Source organism: Uloborus diversus, chromosome 1, assembly GCF_026930045.1.
Source record: "Uloborus diversus isolate 005 chromosome 1, Udiv.v.3.1, whole genome shotgun sequence".
In the NCBI taxonomy this organism is placed as follows: Eukaryota; Metazoa; Arthropoda; class Arachnida; order Araneae; family Uloboridae; genus Uloborus; species Uloborus diversus.
In genome coordinates, this window is record NC_072731.1 from 141397218 (window position 1) to 141413246 (window position 16029).

General features: G+C 34.9%; 1 protein-coding gene across 1 annotated transcript in view; it reads left to right on the top strand.

Annotated features, from left to right (window-relative positions):
- Window positions 1-16029, top strand: part of LOC129232541 (ATP-dependent translocase ABCB1-like) — an 84324-nt gene that overhangs the window by 52660 nt on the left and 15635 nt on the right. Inside the window, exons 19-23 of the mRNA XM_054866680.1 lie at window positions 4914-4997; window positions 7080-7283; window positions 7888-7988; window positions 9571-9711; window positions 12078-12234. Coding sequence (XP_054722655.1) covers window positions 4914-4997; window positions 7080-7283; window positions 7888-7988; window positions 9571-9711; window positions 12078-12234 — 687 coding nt within the window. The remainder of the gene's footprint in view (window positions 1-4913; window positions 4998-7079; window positions 7284-7887; window positions 7989-9570; window positions 9712-12077; window positions 12235-16029) is intronic.

Below are 16029 nucleotides of genomic sequence, written 5' to 3' on the forward strand. Positions count from 1 at the left end.
GTAAACAGGCTTTGGTTCAATTTTGGCGCCAATCGCGCCAAGAGGTGCTGATTTATTTTTATTATCATTATTTTTTAGCGAATAAAAATAGCTTTATTAATGCAACAATAAGAAAGATAAATCGTAATAGATTATCGTCTGCTTATTTCTCGTGATTTTAATTGTATGAAAATGATCGGAAATATTATCTCAATGATTTAAAAATTTTAACTGTTGCCATCTTATGTTCGTTAACAAATAAAATATTTGTAATTAATTCAAGCAAGGCTTTTAAAATAACTTTCAATTTTCGCTCTTTGCTTTGCTTTTGCAATATTTCAGACATTGGGATGGTCGTCAAGTTTTTGCATGTGTAATTTTGTTTTTGTTGGGAATATTGCATCCTCGTCAAGCATGGGGAGGGATTAGAAAAAAAAGAAAAAAAATATAGAAGAAAGTTTCGTGATGGCCACAACATACTAGTAATTGTATGGAAATGACCGGAAATATTATCTCAGTGATTTTAAAATTTTTAACTGTTGCCATCTTATGTTGGTTAATAAATAAAATATTGGTAATTAATTCAAGTAAGGCTTTTAAAGTAACTTTCAATTTTCGCTCTTTGTTTTGTTTCTACAATAATTCAGACATTGGGATGGTCGTCAAGTTTTTGCATGTGTAATTTTGTTTTTGTTAGGAATATTGCTTCCTCGTCAAGCATGGGGAGGGATCAGAAAAAGGAAAAATATAGAAGAAAGTTTCGTGATGGCCACAACATACTAGTTTTGTGTGTAATTAAGTTGTGGCAAGCATGGTTTCGAAGCGCGATGGATCGAATCGGAAACGTTTTTGTTAATTAATTAATTAAAACAGTGGATGGCTATATCTCCTAAATGATTAATATTTATTTTAATCTATTGTTTAGCGAGAACTGAAATGAATATTTAATCCGTTGCCAAAGGACAATAAGAAATGCAGTTCTGCTTTTTGTAATGAAATTTCCTACTGTGATGTGTCAATTCGCAACTCCAACAAACTATAGGGGGCGCTGCAGTCACTGTATAATGGCGGATGAAAAAACTAAAACAAACGCACGCTGTAACGTATAATTGCTTCTAAACTTACGAAATGAGAGAAATTTTTGTTCGCATGCATGATTTTTTGTTCTTTATTCATTTGAAAAGATTTTTCAAAGTCTTTTGGTTATTCTGACCCATGTAGAAAGAGATTAGAAATCAAAAGGTATTACGAAAGTAAAAAATTAATGCAGAACACACAGTAAGTTGTTCTGAAGCAGCCATTTTCACAATGTTGAATTCGGAATTCATAAATTTTTGGTTCGCTTCGAACAGCATTTTCATTTTGTACCGTTTTTTCTATACATTAGTACATATTATGTCCAGTTTCGTGACATTTCCGGCATTTGTTGACATTTTTGTCACATAGTGCACATACGTGACAGACTGTCAAGAGTAACATTTAACACTACATGATTTATTTCTATGACTATATGATTGGATATCAAAAGAAATCATCATGCATTTAATTCATTCGTCATGGAAATGATTTAACTGATATGCGAAATCTTGTCAAGATACATTATTCTTTCACACAATTTTAAAACCATAACCCTATAAACAGATTTTTGGCGAAACTCTTCCACCGATAATGAGGGCTTTTGGAGAGCAATAAAGTTAAGTTGGCACGATATTTTAGCGATGAAAATTCCAAACTTTTATTTTTTATTGTTCAAATTCTTAACATTCTTTCTGGATTTTTCAATCTGTTTTGCGATAAATATTTTCAAGAAAATTTATTTGCATACTGTCCATTTCAGTTGGATGTTGTAGTAAGAAAGGTTATATAAATCATTTATGTGGAATTAGGTTAAGGAAAAGAATTAATTTTTCAGCACGGTCCTAGTGTCCAGTCAATGTTGTTAAGTCCGTTTTTTTTCATCGAATTGAAAAACTGATATTTATTCAAATTCACTCAGAACAAGATAATAAAATGCGTACTCGCAGTTTATATCAGATATTTTTGATGTTACGCTGTTGCGAATGACGATTCCAAATGATGAATTACGCAAATAAAAAAAAAAAAAAAAAATACACATAGCAAACTGTTTGTTTTGCCCAAAATGAACACATGGAACGCAATGTTTTAGTTTTTTCGGCAGTTTTGTAAATATCCGCAAGGTAGCGTATTCGAGCTCTGGAGTTGCGAATTGAGAATAGATAAAACGCAAAGAGACAGAGAGTGAAGCCTTCATTTCTTGAAAGCAACGATTTTAAGTCCCGAGATATATTTTAAAGTAAAGTACTGGTAAAGTAAAGTTCAGGCAAAACGTGTGTTCTGTCGTCGTAGTTTAACCATGTGACCGGATCGGTGCTTTATGTCTTCCTAACCAAATGATCAGAAAGTACCGTCCATAACAACATTTGTTTCTCGGCTCAATCCATCTGAGTTTTGACACCAAAACTGATTAGTTTCATAATCCTTAAATGAAAAGATGATGGAATTTAAAGACGAAACAAATTTTATTTTCGTCCAGATAAATTACAAAAGGGTAGTTATGTACACAAAAGATCAGTGCAGTTTTTATCTTTATCTTTGGTAGAAAGAACAAATTAGGCCATATATGAAGTTTTAAAAGTTTTCGTTCAAAAGATTGGACCGCTAATCGGTCGGAGTTGGCTTCGCTCACTGATCGGCTGGATTACAGTAACTTGGTGGCTTGGCGACTTTGGCTATAAACAATAGAGTTGCGTGATTTTAGTTTACATTTTAAAGCTACTGTTAATGGAATTTATTGTATTTTTTGTTTATTTGGCGAAATATTTAAAATTGCAAAGAATTGTTTTTCGTTTTTAAAAAGTTTTTAGTCATTTTAGCTGAAGAATGTGTTTTTTTACATCGGGGGGCGGGGGAGGGATGAGTGATTATCGCTTATTCAAAGAACTGTTTTTACCTTTATCATTTTTACTTTCTTCTATATAGAGGAAAGTATTGGATTCGTGCAAATTTTCGAATTTCGTCGAATTCGAACGTTTTGAGGTGTGCTGAGTCCATTTCGACTATTTTTGGAAAATGTCTGTCTGTGTGTGTGTATGTGTGTATATGTGTGTCACGTCTGTGTGTGACCAGTTTTTTGTGGCCGCTCTACAGCAAAAACTACCGCATGAAATCGAACGAAATTTGGTACACATATGTGCCCCTATGTGAACTTGTGCCCATTGGTTTTTGGCGCGAATTCCTCCAAGGGAGGTGGAGCAATGGGACGTTTTTTGAGTTACGCTTGCTTGCTATTCCTCAGGAAGTAACTGGCGAAACCAAACAAAATTCGGTCCATATGTTGCCCCTAACAGGAGCAGGTGTTGATTCAATTTTGGTGTCAATAGCTCAAACGGGGGTTGAGTTATAGAACGTTTTTTGTCGTCAATTGTGACTGCTGTATCTCAAGAAATAACGAACGGAATCAAACAAAAATTTTTCGACAAGTAGACCTTAGTGGGTATAAGAGCTGATTTTATATTGGTGTCAACAGCTAAAAAGGGGGTAGCGCAATCGCCCGTTCTTTTTTTCCATTGTGAGTGCCCTATCTCAAGAAGTAATGCTACGTTCTGGTTGAAATTTGGAATATATGTGAATCCATACGTAAACAGGCTTTGGTTCAATTTTGACTCCAATCTCTCCAAGAGGTGTTGATTTTTTTTTTTTTTTTTTTTTTGCGAATAAAAATAGTTTTATTAATGCAACAATAAGAAAGATAAATCGTAATAGATTGTCGTCTGTACATTTCTCGTGATTTTAATTGTATGGAAATGATCGGAAATATTATCTCAATGACTTAAAATTTTTAACTGTTGCCATCTTATGTTTGTTAATAAATAAAATATTTGTAATTAATTCAAGTAAGGCTTTTAAAGTAACTTTCAATTTTCGCTCTTTGTTTTGTTTTTACAATAATTCAGACATTGGGATGGTCGTCAAGTTTTTGCATGTGTAATTTTGTTTCTGTTAGGAGTATTGCTTCCTCGTCAAGCGTGGGGAGGGATCAGAAAAAGGAAAAACATAGAAGAAAGTTTCGTGATAGCCACAACATACTAGTTTTTAACGATATCCTTTCGATTTTTTTTTATATTCTTTTTCATATGGGGGATGTTGCAGTGGGAATTCCCGTTTGTTCAAGATGCGTAGTTAGTTTTTTACACATAATATCTTAATACGCTTTTTATCTTTTGAGTATGGCTGAAAGAACAAATCATCAAGTACGGGAGAAAAATTAGTTAATAAAACAACTGCTCAGTGGGCATTAGATAAAGCAAGTTGTAATAAATATACGCATTCAGATACCAAGCAACTTACAACAATTTCTTTTTACTAATTTTTTTTAACAAAACTGTTCAAACACTTGATTGTTTATTGAATTTTTTTAACTTTTCAATTTAAAAAGTTTGAACAGAACAACGTCTGTCGGGTCCTCTAGTAGTGAATAAAATCTTTTCATTTTGCATCAGATATTGATTATTATAATCAGCGATTTCAAAAACCACCATATATTATTTTTTATAAAAATCCTTACATATTTTTCATATATGTATTCACCATATTAAATCCACTATTTTGTATACAGTAATTTTGACTTCAGATTTATAACCAGCGACCTCAAAAACCTCTACATACCAGTTTTGGCACAAATCTAAGTTTATTTGATGTTTTGGCCAGCTTTTTGGAATTTGGCTCCACTGTACATACGTCGCTCGAAAATAATCTGCGTAACATGTTTATTTTAATAAACCTTCCAACTCTTGGAAAGAACTGTGACGCAGCCCTTTGTTTTATGAGAGAATTGAAAACATTTTGTGGGGTTTCCTTATAAACATGTATTTATCATTTAAGTGTAATAATATAAGTTACGTTATTACTTTTAGGACATATCGTTTTTTGATCATCCAAAGAATAGCGTCGGTTCCTTGTGTTCAAGACTTACTGCTGATGCTTCGAGCGTACAAGGAGTAAGTATTAAAAATTTCTGCTTGTAGTTCAGGACCTTTTTTTGAGCAATCACGATTGCTTATTGTTCTCACTTGACTGATTTTGAGGTCCTATCGTTTTATTTTCCCGCCAGCACCCTCTGCAGCACCACCGTCGACCGGCCTCACGAAGCTGCTCCTCTAGCGAAAACCTTCTCCAGATTGCGTCCATATTCTACACGTATACATGCACACACGCATGCCTACACACACACATACTTACACGCATGGCTACACACACACATACCCACACACATGCACACGTATACACACATACACATATATATACACACACATACCCATATACACACATATGCCTGCACACAGACACAAACACACACGCCTACATACACACATACTTACACACACATGCCTGCACACAAGCAAAAAAACACGTGATTGCGAAAAACATAATTTGAATTCAAGATGTCAAAATTGAAATTATTTATATATTTTTTTTGTTTATGAAAATTAAATCTATACTTTTCTTACAACAGTTTTTTTTTAATTCTAAAATGGTTCTTGATAGCATTTTCTCAAAACAGGGGCAGTTAAACGTCTAGCTATCTTTTTGGGATAATGTTCTTCCTCATGTATCCTTCAAAGTGCACAACAATATGCTAGAATAAAACATGAAATGTATTTTATTTTTAGCCTAAAAAAATGTTGTCAAATAAACTTTAAAGATATTGCTAAAAATATATATAAATTTGATAAGTGCAATAAAATAGACCGCATTTACTGGATAGCATCCAGAGTTTTTCTTTGGATGGAGATCGAAAAAAATATGTAAAGTACTTTGAAACGAGAGAAAAAAGAACTTTAAGTTTTGTGTCAGATTTTAATTTTAAGTAAATTGAAATTGTTTTAAACACTGACAAGAATATAATGAAATAGTTGTTACATTTTTCTCTTTTGTCTAGTTGTCATCCTTTCTCATTTTAGTAGGAATCTAAAACACATTAGAATGAATGGTTAGAGCTGGAAATTTTGCTGCTGGTGGTAACAAAAAATAATTTAAGTACATCGCAGCATTAGATTTTATTATAAAGATTCATTATCAAAGATGAATATCAAATTGTACAGTTAGAGTAATATGATGATGAGTAAATTGGTGAATACATAAATTGAGGGGGGAAACATTGTCAGGCGTACACGGTTGGGTAGAGACTGCAAAACTGACGTTGACGCTGATTAAATTGCAAAAATAATGTAATGGGAACATTTAATACACGTCAAAAGAATTTTGGACACTACATTATTTTGAAACGAGCAGGCGTGGAAACAGAGGGGTCATGGCACTCCCCCCCCCCTTTAAGCTACCAAATATAGCCAGAAAAAAAGCGTTTTGGGGACTTATTTGAAAAAAAAAATTGTCCCAGACACCTCTGGTTTTTGTTAATTTATCTGTACAATTTACAGAGATTTACTTTTCTTAAAAGTCAAACTTCAAACTCAGACTTACTTGATTTTTTTTTCTGCTTTTTTGAAATTTGCTTGTGTTACTCTGGCCTAATTCACCAAAATCGGATGAATAATGAGAACGCTACAGTCGAACATACGTAACTACAAACATACATAGACTGCTAAAATCATAACTCTTCCTTTTGGCGTCACCGTAGTAGGGTAAAAAAAAAAGTCTTCATCACTTGTTCTCGTGAATTAAGACTCATAATTAACTTCTTGTTGACTTCAAAATGTAAAAGGATTTTTTTCAAAAGAGGAATGACTGAGTTTTCTTGAGGAATTTAATGGAATGAATACCAAAAGTATTGCTCACTTATATCCGGGGTTTGCTCATAAAGGCAAGTTATGCTCCTACAGAATTAATATCGTACCGTATTACTGATTTCTTGTTAAATCAGGGCTTGTTGTAATTGAGTTTGACTGTATTTGATAGTATAAATTAGAATGACTGTTTTTCACATTTTATCAATTGTCTATTGATCATTGTTTATCAATTGTCTATTTTTCATTGTTCATCAATTGCCTATTGATCATTGTTCATCAGTTGTCTATTGATCATTGTTTATTGAGTGTCTATTTGTCATTGTTTATCCATAGGCTACAGGCTCCAGAATATCTGCAGTACTTCAAGCAATTTCAACGATGATTGTCTCAATCTTCATTGGTCTGTATTATAACTATAAAATTGGATTAGTTGTATTGGCCTTTGTTCCACTAGTACTATTAGCAGCATTTCTCGAAGGAAGAATTGTCCGTGGACAAGCTGAAGGTGAAAGGGCCGCAACGGAAGGTGCGTCTAAGGTATGAAATTCATGGCATAAAGTTTTTAAATTTTCAGAGATGATTCAGAATCTAGCGTGCTTTACCTTGACAATTTACATTCCTGAAGTATTTGGAACTAAGCAATAATAAAAATTATAAAATAGTTTAAAATCATATGATAATTTAAGTTTATCTTTTTAGCCATTTGTATGTGACTCATTCATTCTATTGCGCGGAGCAAGTCATTTGTTGAAAAGTTTGAGCCAACCGATTCATTTTGGTTTCGCCAAGTTTACAAGTAGTTCCTAAAGTTTATGAATTTACAAGTCAGACTTCTTTGCTTGGAAGTGGGATTCGAATATCGGACCCATTTCTTCTCAAGTTGCATTTTAAGTCCATCTCGAAAGGAGAAAAGTGACCCAAATGTTTGATCAGGTCTGCAGGGTTGTAGTTTAATACCAGACTCGAAATAGGTCCACTAATCTATTTTTTGACTAAAACAACAATATCTTATAAAGTATCAACATATGCATATTATTCCTACAGAAAATTTTTCAACGAAAAGGACAAAGGTAGTGCGTCTTGTCATTAGTTTGTAATGTTTTACCTTCTTTGGTACAGGGTCTATTTCTTTCACTTTTAGGTTGCCATTGAAGCAATAGAGAGCATTCGAACGGTAGCTGCTTTACACCAGGAAGACACATTTTACCACCATTTTCATGACGCATTACTTGAACCACACAAGTAAGCATTTTAGCTATTTTTATATCGGTAATGTCATGCTATAAATTTTGTTTTATTTGACCTTTCTTCACCCTTAATTGAAAGGCAAACACTTCAAGTATTATTTTACAATACAGTAGAGCGTCAAAAATCCGAACTGATTGAGACCATAGGTAGTTGGGATTTTCAGATTGTTCAGATTTTCGAACATGCCAAGAAAATACCGTTTAGGAAAGTAGTACACCCTTCAATCAAGTGAAGTGCTTGTACGTATGTATGTACGCAATCAGTTGTTTATTAATAAAACCAGCTCAGCCCATGATTTTTCAAAAGTGGTTTTCCTTCCTAATTTAATCGTTCTTTGAGGATACAATCACGCCGCAAAGCGATTTAGCACTAATTCCTCTTAATCAGGTTGAGAGCTACTCCAAAAAACCTTTTATTTCAAAACGAGCTCAATCCGCCATACGGCCACTGTAAAAACGTACAGGTAACACATCAATAGCATCATTTTCATAAATTGCTTAATTAACTCACATTCTCGATTGTACAGGCAAGTACAGGGAAAATAGGGTGATGGCACCAGTAACAAACAAGGGTCCAGTAACAGACAGTCATTAGTTTGGATTTAAATAATAAGAATTTTAGGCGAGTTAAACTGATGTTGCTGCGGCCAATGTATACGGTGCAATCATCAAGTGTTATCAGAGTGAATTTTATGAGTCAGTAAGGCAGTAGTGGAAGGTTTTGAATAGCTACCTCGAGTTTAGCTGGTATTTCATGCTGCAGCTAGCTGTTTACGTTAAGAAGTTGAGTGTCTTCAATCATCATTTTGCATTGTAAAATGTTGATATGATTGCATGCTGGAGGTATTTTTATTGTTTAAACTATGCTCTTTTCGGTTTTCACATCGTTTTTCACGTACAATCACTTCTAATGCGAGTTTTATCTATGTCTGTTACTCATCCCCAAAAAACTCGTTTTTCTAGTAACAGACACCCATGTCTGTTATTGGTCCTTCAAGCCTTTTTCATTTTTTCCTACCTCCTTCTTTAACGTAGCCTTTTCTTTTTTAAATATTGAAAAGGTATTTTAGGTTTTAAAAAAATCCAGTTGTACTAAATTCTTACTTTTTTTATGAGCAATCACGATTGCTTATTGTTCTCACTTGACCGTTTTTGAGGTCCGTGTCTTTTTCAGCTTGGACCAGAAGCCTTTACAGCACCACCACCCACCGTCCTCTGCAGGCGGCGCGGCGCGACTGCTCCGGTCCTGAGCTATCCGCTTCTCCTTGTCGGAAGCGCACATGTCCTACACACACGCACACTCACACACACTCACACACTCACACACACACTCACACACGCATACGTGCATACGCACAGGTCTACGCACACACACAAGCCTACACACTTACACACACAACTATGCACACGTAACCGCCCAGGAGGAGAGGCAGGCTTGGGTGGGGGGGACAGGAGCTGTTTCTAGAAACAATAACTCCAATGGGTAGGGTCCTGTCTCAGTTCGTGATTGCGAAAACCATAATTTGAATTCAAAATTTCAGAATTCAAATTAATTTTCTTTTTTAAATCTTTTTTAGAAAATCCAAATTGAAAGCCCATGTTAGAGGTCTTGCTTACGGATTCGGTCAAGGACTTCAAGCTTTTGCTTTTGCAACGTCTCTCTACTACGGAAGCAGACTTGTAGGTGCTGGAGAATTACCTTATAGTGAACTAATGAAGTAAGACTAAATGATATTGTTAAAAAAATATGTTCATTCTATAACAATTCACTTGTTCGTTTTACGGAAACTCAGTATACGACTCACAGGAAAAATATCAGGACATTCAGAACGGCCACTAATATGGCTCAAAATTGTTGAAATGGTGACGTAAGCCTCCACCCGATTTCATCTATGTGGCAAGATATTTAGGTTACGTTCGGAAACAAGGGACCGTCGCACTGGTGCCACCGCAAGCATTCGAAAGCGTATGCGGTGACGTCTGTGACGTCTCCTACTAGCGTTTGGAAACGCTGTGGTCGCTCTCTGGCGATTGGCCTAGTTGTAATCGCTCTCACCGCCTTCTCAACGTGGTTCCGACATTACATAGTATTTTCGGCCAATGCGGTTGTGTTTCAAATTCTTGCTCTCTTTGATTGGAGCGTCGTCTGCTGCTGAACTGGAACTACGGCGCTGTAACCATGCGTGTTCAAAAACCCTGCTGTTCCACAGATCTCCCCAGAAAAATACCAGTGACGTCATAAGCGCAACCTGACTAACCAAGCGGTCAGGGCCTGATTTCTGAATAAGTCAACTAGGCCCTGGTCAAAGTCCCCGATATTTAGGGGCCCCCAAATGGCTGAAATAATTTTAGTCTGTGGCATAGATCATTAAAGCATTACGTTTCGATATTTTGCTGATATACTTTTCGAACATGTTTCTTTCCTCAGAAAACAGTTTTTTCGAATAATTTTGCACTTAAGCAGAGAAGCGTCCCTTCAACGTTGTTATATTTATTTGCGACATTTTTAACCACTGCACTATGGACGTCTGTTGAAAGCTAAAAATCTTTGCTTTATGTTCATTGCAAGGTAAAATCAATTAATGTACTTGTAAAAAAGAGCATGCGTAGGACACTCAATAAAAATTATTTAAATATTTCTTTTTCTATGCACAAACTATGTTTTTAATTATTTTTCTATACTTTCGAAATGGTTTTGCTTTGGGATTATTTTGCGGAACTTTTGGAGTGAATGAACGCTTCTGTTGTCTCCGAGTGAAAACTCCTGTGTAACAGTCTATTTGCAGAACGTTTACTATATTTTGTTTGGTTTCCATTAACATGTTTTTTTTTTTTTTTTTCAATGGGGCTGTATAAGAGACCCACCTCAAGAGGCGTCTGGGACCTGGTCTGCACCAGACCTAGTGCGCTCCCCAACAATGCATCAGTCTTTCGTGTATCACTATTAAGGCGCTGATGCATGACACAGTAGTGGTTTTGACGCCCAGTTTCCACCAGATGGAGGCACCTGAACTCATTTGATGCGAAATTGCTCTAGGAATTTAATTTAGCCGAGGGATATTCTAAGCCAAACGGGGCTTAAGCAAAAAACGGCCCAAGGGATCTTTTACATGCCGCATAATCATACGACATGGGCGCTGAAGATGTTCTACATCTCGAAAATCCACCGACTGGCCACCCAATTCAGAACCTGGGCCCCAGGCGTAGATGGCCAGCTCCTAATCATCACGCCACCAGCCGGCTTCCATTTGCTTGTTCAGTTTGCTGTTAAAACTTGTATAGAGGAAATATTTTATCAGAATTATTTATTCCAACCAGTTATACTTGTAATTGACTCATTTTATTTGAAGCTTTTATTTATTGCCATAGAAGCCTTCAATCTTTATTTATACCTATTTGACTTTTATTTATATCATTAGTCTTGAGGTAAAAGGGCCATTATTGCTTTGTTGTTATGTATATGCATGATACCTGAGAATATTTACTAATATATATTACTGTTAGCTCATTATATATTATGAAATGTTTCCGAAGCACGTAGTGGCGCAAAATAAATACTTGTTTGCAGAACGTTCTTTATCATAATTTTTTAAAAATCGAAGCAATATAACAATATACCGTTTTGTTATTTTGTCATAAAATAAGATACACAAGTGTTGTATTTAAAAAAAAAAAATATTTTTGAAGGTGTTGACTTGAATTTTAGTTTCAATATTTAGCTAAGCTTTAAAATTCTATTTCATGTTAGGTTTACTGAGGTCACGGAGTTTTGAATACAAAATAAAAGATACATGTATCTTGAGTAGTCTTTAAAGCAATATAGTCGCGTCGGTACTTCCTAAACATACTTCTAAAAGTGCATGAACTTTGTGGCATAGGTATTAATCAGAATATGTTGTGACAAATCTGTTTATTTTCTAAACGTTAAAATTGTGCGAGGATTTTTACGTTTATCAAGATTTAAAAAAAAAGTCATTTGAGATTTATGATTCTCATATCAATTCAAAAGGAAAGAAAAAAAAAAGGGAAAAGAATGTATTTGGGTTCTTCAAAAGTTTGCTCACGTTGAACTGAACTGTTTTAGAGTCACCGAAGGAGTCATCATCGGTACAATGATGGTTGGCCAAACGATTGCTTTTACTCCGGACTATCAAAAAGCAAAAATCGCAGCTGTGCGAATCTTCCAGCTGCTGGATTTGAAACCTGTCATTGATGTCTTCTCTCAAGATGGTTTAGCAAGGGTAAGAAAATTTTAATGGTTTGTTAATTTATCTGTGTGTTAAAACAGATTTTGATGGATGGTTGTATTGAGATTATCTGCAGAGGGTGGCCAAATAAATTATTATACTCAAACAAGCCTTTCTGTATTTTTATTGCTTTTTGGGTTTGTTACATAGTTTTATAATTTGAGCACATTTTTAAGTTTATGTAAAAACTTAAAGTTGATTCTAGAAGCACTTTACTTTTTTTAATATCATTTTAAACTAGAAAATCGCCCGTCAAGAAATGACGGGTGAAAATTACTTTGACAATTGAACGAAGCAATTGCCTGTTTGCTGATGTGTTGATAGTTGAAATTTTAACCCTAACTCCAGTGGATTAATTAGGGTAGATCGAGGCACGTTTACGCGGATTGTTTTCAAGGATTTTTCTAATTTTTATGTTTTAACTTAGGAAATTTTAGACATTGCGGTTTTATGAAGCAGTTAATGGAGTCAAAATTAGTATATTCAGTTGTTGCTTCGTTTGTGTTATTGCTCAGTTTTTGCTCAGTTTGTGTATTCAGCAATTATTTTTGAACTCAAGTCGGTTGCGTAAACTTGCCCTGGACACAGGACACGTTTGCGCATATTTATTTTGACCCCTAACGTCGTTCAGTTAGTGTTTCTAACATAACGTCTTACCATCGTTAAAATAAAGCAAATTTATCACAGACTGAATAGTGATAAAATAAAAGCTGAATGGGCGCACTGTTAAAACTACAGGATATGCATTCGGCACCTTTCAGGGGAGAAACGCTTGTTCACCAGCGGCGCCCAATACGGAGCCGAAATCGCACCTCTAAATAGGGTGAAAAACAGGCACTTTTTAAAAAATAGACAGCCGGAGTGAAAAAAGGAACCTTCGGAGAGAGAAATGGCACCCTTACTAACGATCCTCCTCCCCAATCTCCCGTATTGTGCGCGTTTTCAAAAACAGTTTTTTTTTTTTTTTTTTTAAAGTTTTGTTTTGATTTATGATATTCTAAGTTTAGGACATTTTTCACATTGAACTCGGTACTGGAAATGATTAAAACATGTAATTACAGCATTTGATCATATTTCAGAGTTTTCAACATAGTTAAGAAGTGCTCATTGCTCTAACTCAGTGTTTCTCAACCTCTTTTGACCCACGGGCGCGGTAAAAGCAAATGAAAAACTTTGCGGACCAGTGAAATCTTTATCGTTTTCTTAAAAATTCATAAAATAAATGATATTAATAATAACTCTGGGGCCGTTAAAAACATGTAAAAATTCAGAGTTCTGATGAGTTTTTTTTTACAAAAAGTAATGTTAAGAATTAATAAAACAATAAATATCTACCCCTTTACTTGGTATCAAAGATCTGTCACAAATCGTTATAATTTAAAGACGAGTAATTATTTAAATAATGTGAGAAATTATACATTTACTAAAACATGACGCATTCCGAAAATGAAGCATAGCTGTACTTATGGATTATTTACATGAAGAGCCAAAAATATTCAGGGATATTACAGTTACGGAAAAACAAAATCGTTTCATAAACGTTAATCAAGAATAACAAAATAAAATGCACATGAAGTTTTTCGACAGTTAAAAAACCAAAAGAAATTTCTAACGCTATCGAGACATTAACCGCGTACAGGAAATAATTCTAACACTTGAATGAAAAAGCAAAAAAAAAAAAGAGCTAGACTGAGAGAGATTTTTTTTCCGCTAGCTTTCTGTTATAATCTACGAAGCTCAAGAATCATTTTTATTAAGATTCTCACTTGTTGATTATTGATAATCTTATAGCAGGTGTTTTTTTTTTTTTTTTTTGGTGATTAATAAAAGCTGCTTATCAAGTACTCAAGAAAATAATGACAGATATTTTTAGTAGCGTTTTGAATGATGGAAATTTCACGATAGTAACGGTAAACTGAAACTAAAAGACAGTAACGGTAACTGAAAAGCAGTAACAGTAAATGCTCTTTTAAATACTTTTAACTATGTTTGAAAGCCCTAAAAGCTACAAAGTGATCAAAAGCTGTACTTACTTGTAATTTCGGATAATTAATCCTAGAAAAGTTGTGTGTTAATCCAATAGTGTACTTCATTCAATGTGAAAGACACACAAACGCAGTCATCATTTGTCCGCCATATTGAGGTGGTTGAATGTATGTCTAAGGCAAAAGCGCATGCGCAATGAGTCTTTTTGCGATTGCATGCTGTTTCGGCTCCTCTGCTCTATTTTCTGGCCTGCATTGCACCTTCAGGCATTATGCTTTCATCTTAGAGGGAATATTTTCACTCGTCTGGAACCCCTGGTTATAACAGTGCATGAAGACAGCACTACATAATTGTAACCTACAAGGTACGAATCTGTAACTCAATTTAAAAATAAATGGCGATTTTCAAAACTAAAGAGCCTGAAAATACTAAAAAGGTTTGAGACAGTTCAGAGCGAAAAAAGCGTCAGGGCAAGTTTGGAAGTAAGGCACTATAAGAACGTGCGTAAAGGTGATCCAACGTCAACGCGTAAACTTGCCCCGTCGCCAAGTTTGGATTTATTTTTAACGTGAAAAAAAAAAAAAAAAAAAAAAACATTTCAGTTCATAATACAAGTACAATTCTCAAAAATAGGATAAAATTGTGCTTATTTTTATACATTTGTTCTTTTTTAATTAAGAACTGTTTATTCATAATAAGGTTCAAAACGTTCAACACAAAATTTACTCAACTTGGTAAAAAAACAGATTATCCTTTCTGTATGCTAGACCGAAGCTCGACTGTGCGTAATAACTTGTGAGAATATTTGCTAGGTAACAGCATCAATCTGATATGACTGTTGGCTCTCCAGTCATAATTCGTTTTGAAAAAGGGGCACTGCGTAAACGTGCCCCATGCGTAAACGAGCCCCGGTCTACCCTACTCCAGTAGATAGCGTTCGTTGTTAACAATTTTTACGTTTCTTCACTCTCCTAAAATGATAACAGCCTTACCAATGAAACAGTTTACCTGATCCAGTTCAGTCTTGTCTCAATAAAGCCTTTCCCTGCATGTTAAATCTTATCAAGACATATTATCATGTCGTGACGCGTTTTTCATTGTTGATGACGTCAGGAGCGTTACTCGATCATTGGCTATTATATATATGAGGATGTGACAGGCGTCAGTGGCATTGTTCGTTAAATTTTATAATTACAAGCTTCTCCTTGTGAGTGTGATTGAGAACATCATCAAAGCATGGCACAATACTCCGAGACTGCAACAAGTAGCCATATCTTAATTCTGAAAGCATGCCACACCGCATCCAAGCCGTGATTGCAGCAAAAGGCGGAGTTACTAAAGATTAAATAATCATTTTTTTACCTAGTTATAGTATCGATCAGAAGGTACTTTACGTCTAATATGTTTAATTCATATTCTAAATGAACTTCAAAATGTTTCTGAATAATAAAACTATGCAATAACAATTAAAAAAAACAAAAAAAATACAGAAAAGTTTGTTATAATTATTTGGTCACCCTCTGTATTGTTTCTTCCTGAATAAAAGTGAATATATTTACAGCAAAGGAAAGACATTGCAAACGTTACCCGTTTCATGTTCTTTAATGGCAGATTTTTTTCTTTCTTTTTCATTCCCATTTATTGCGGGTATCAGCATGAGTAGAAACATGCTGCGCAGCTACAGGGCTTTTAAGCATTGTTGGCGCTCTGTGATCAAAATCGTTGAGCTCGTAGATAATGGGGAGGGCTGTTAACGCGATAAGGAAATCAAGACTTCCACAATGTGCACCTTAAGGCGGATTT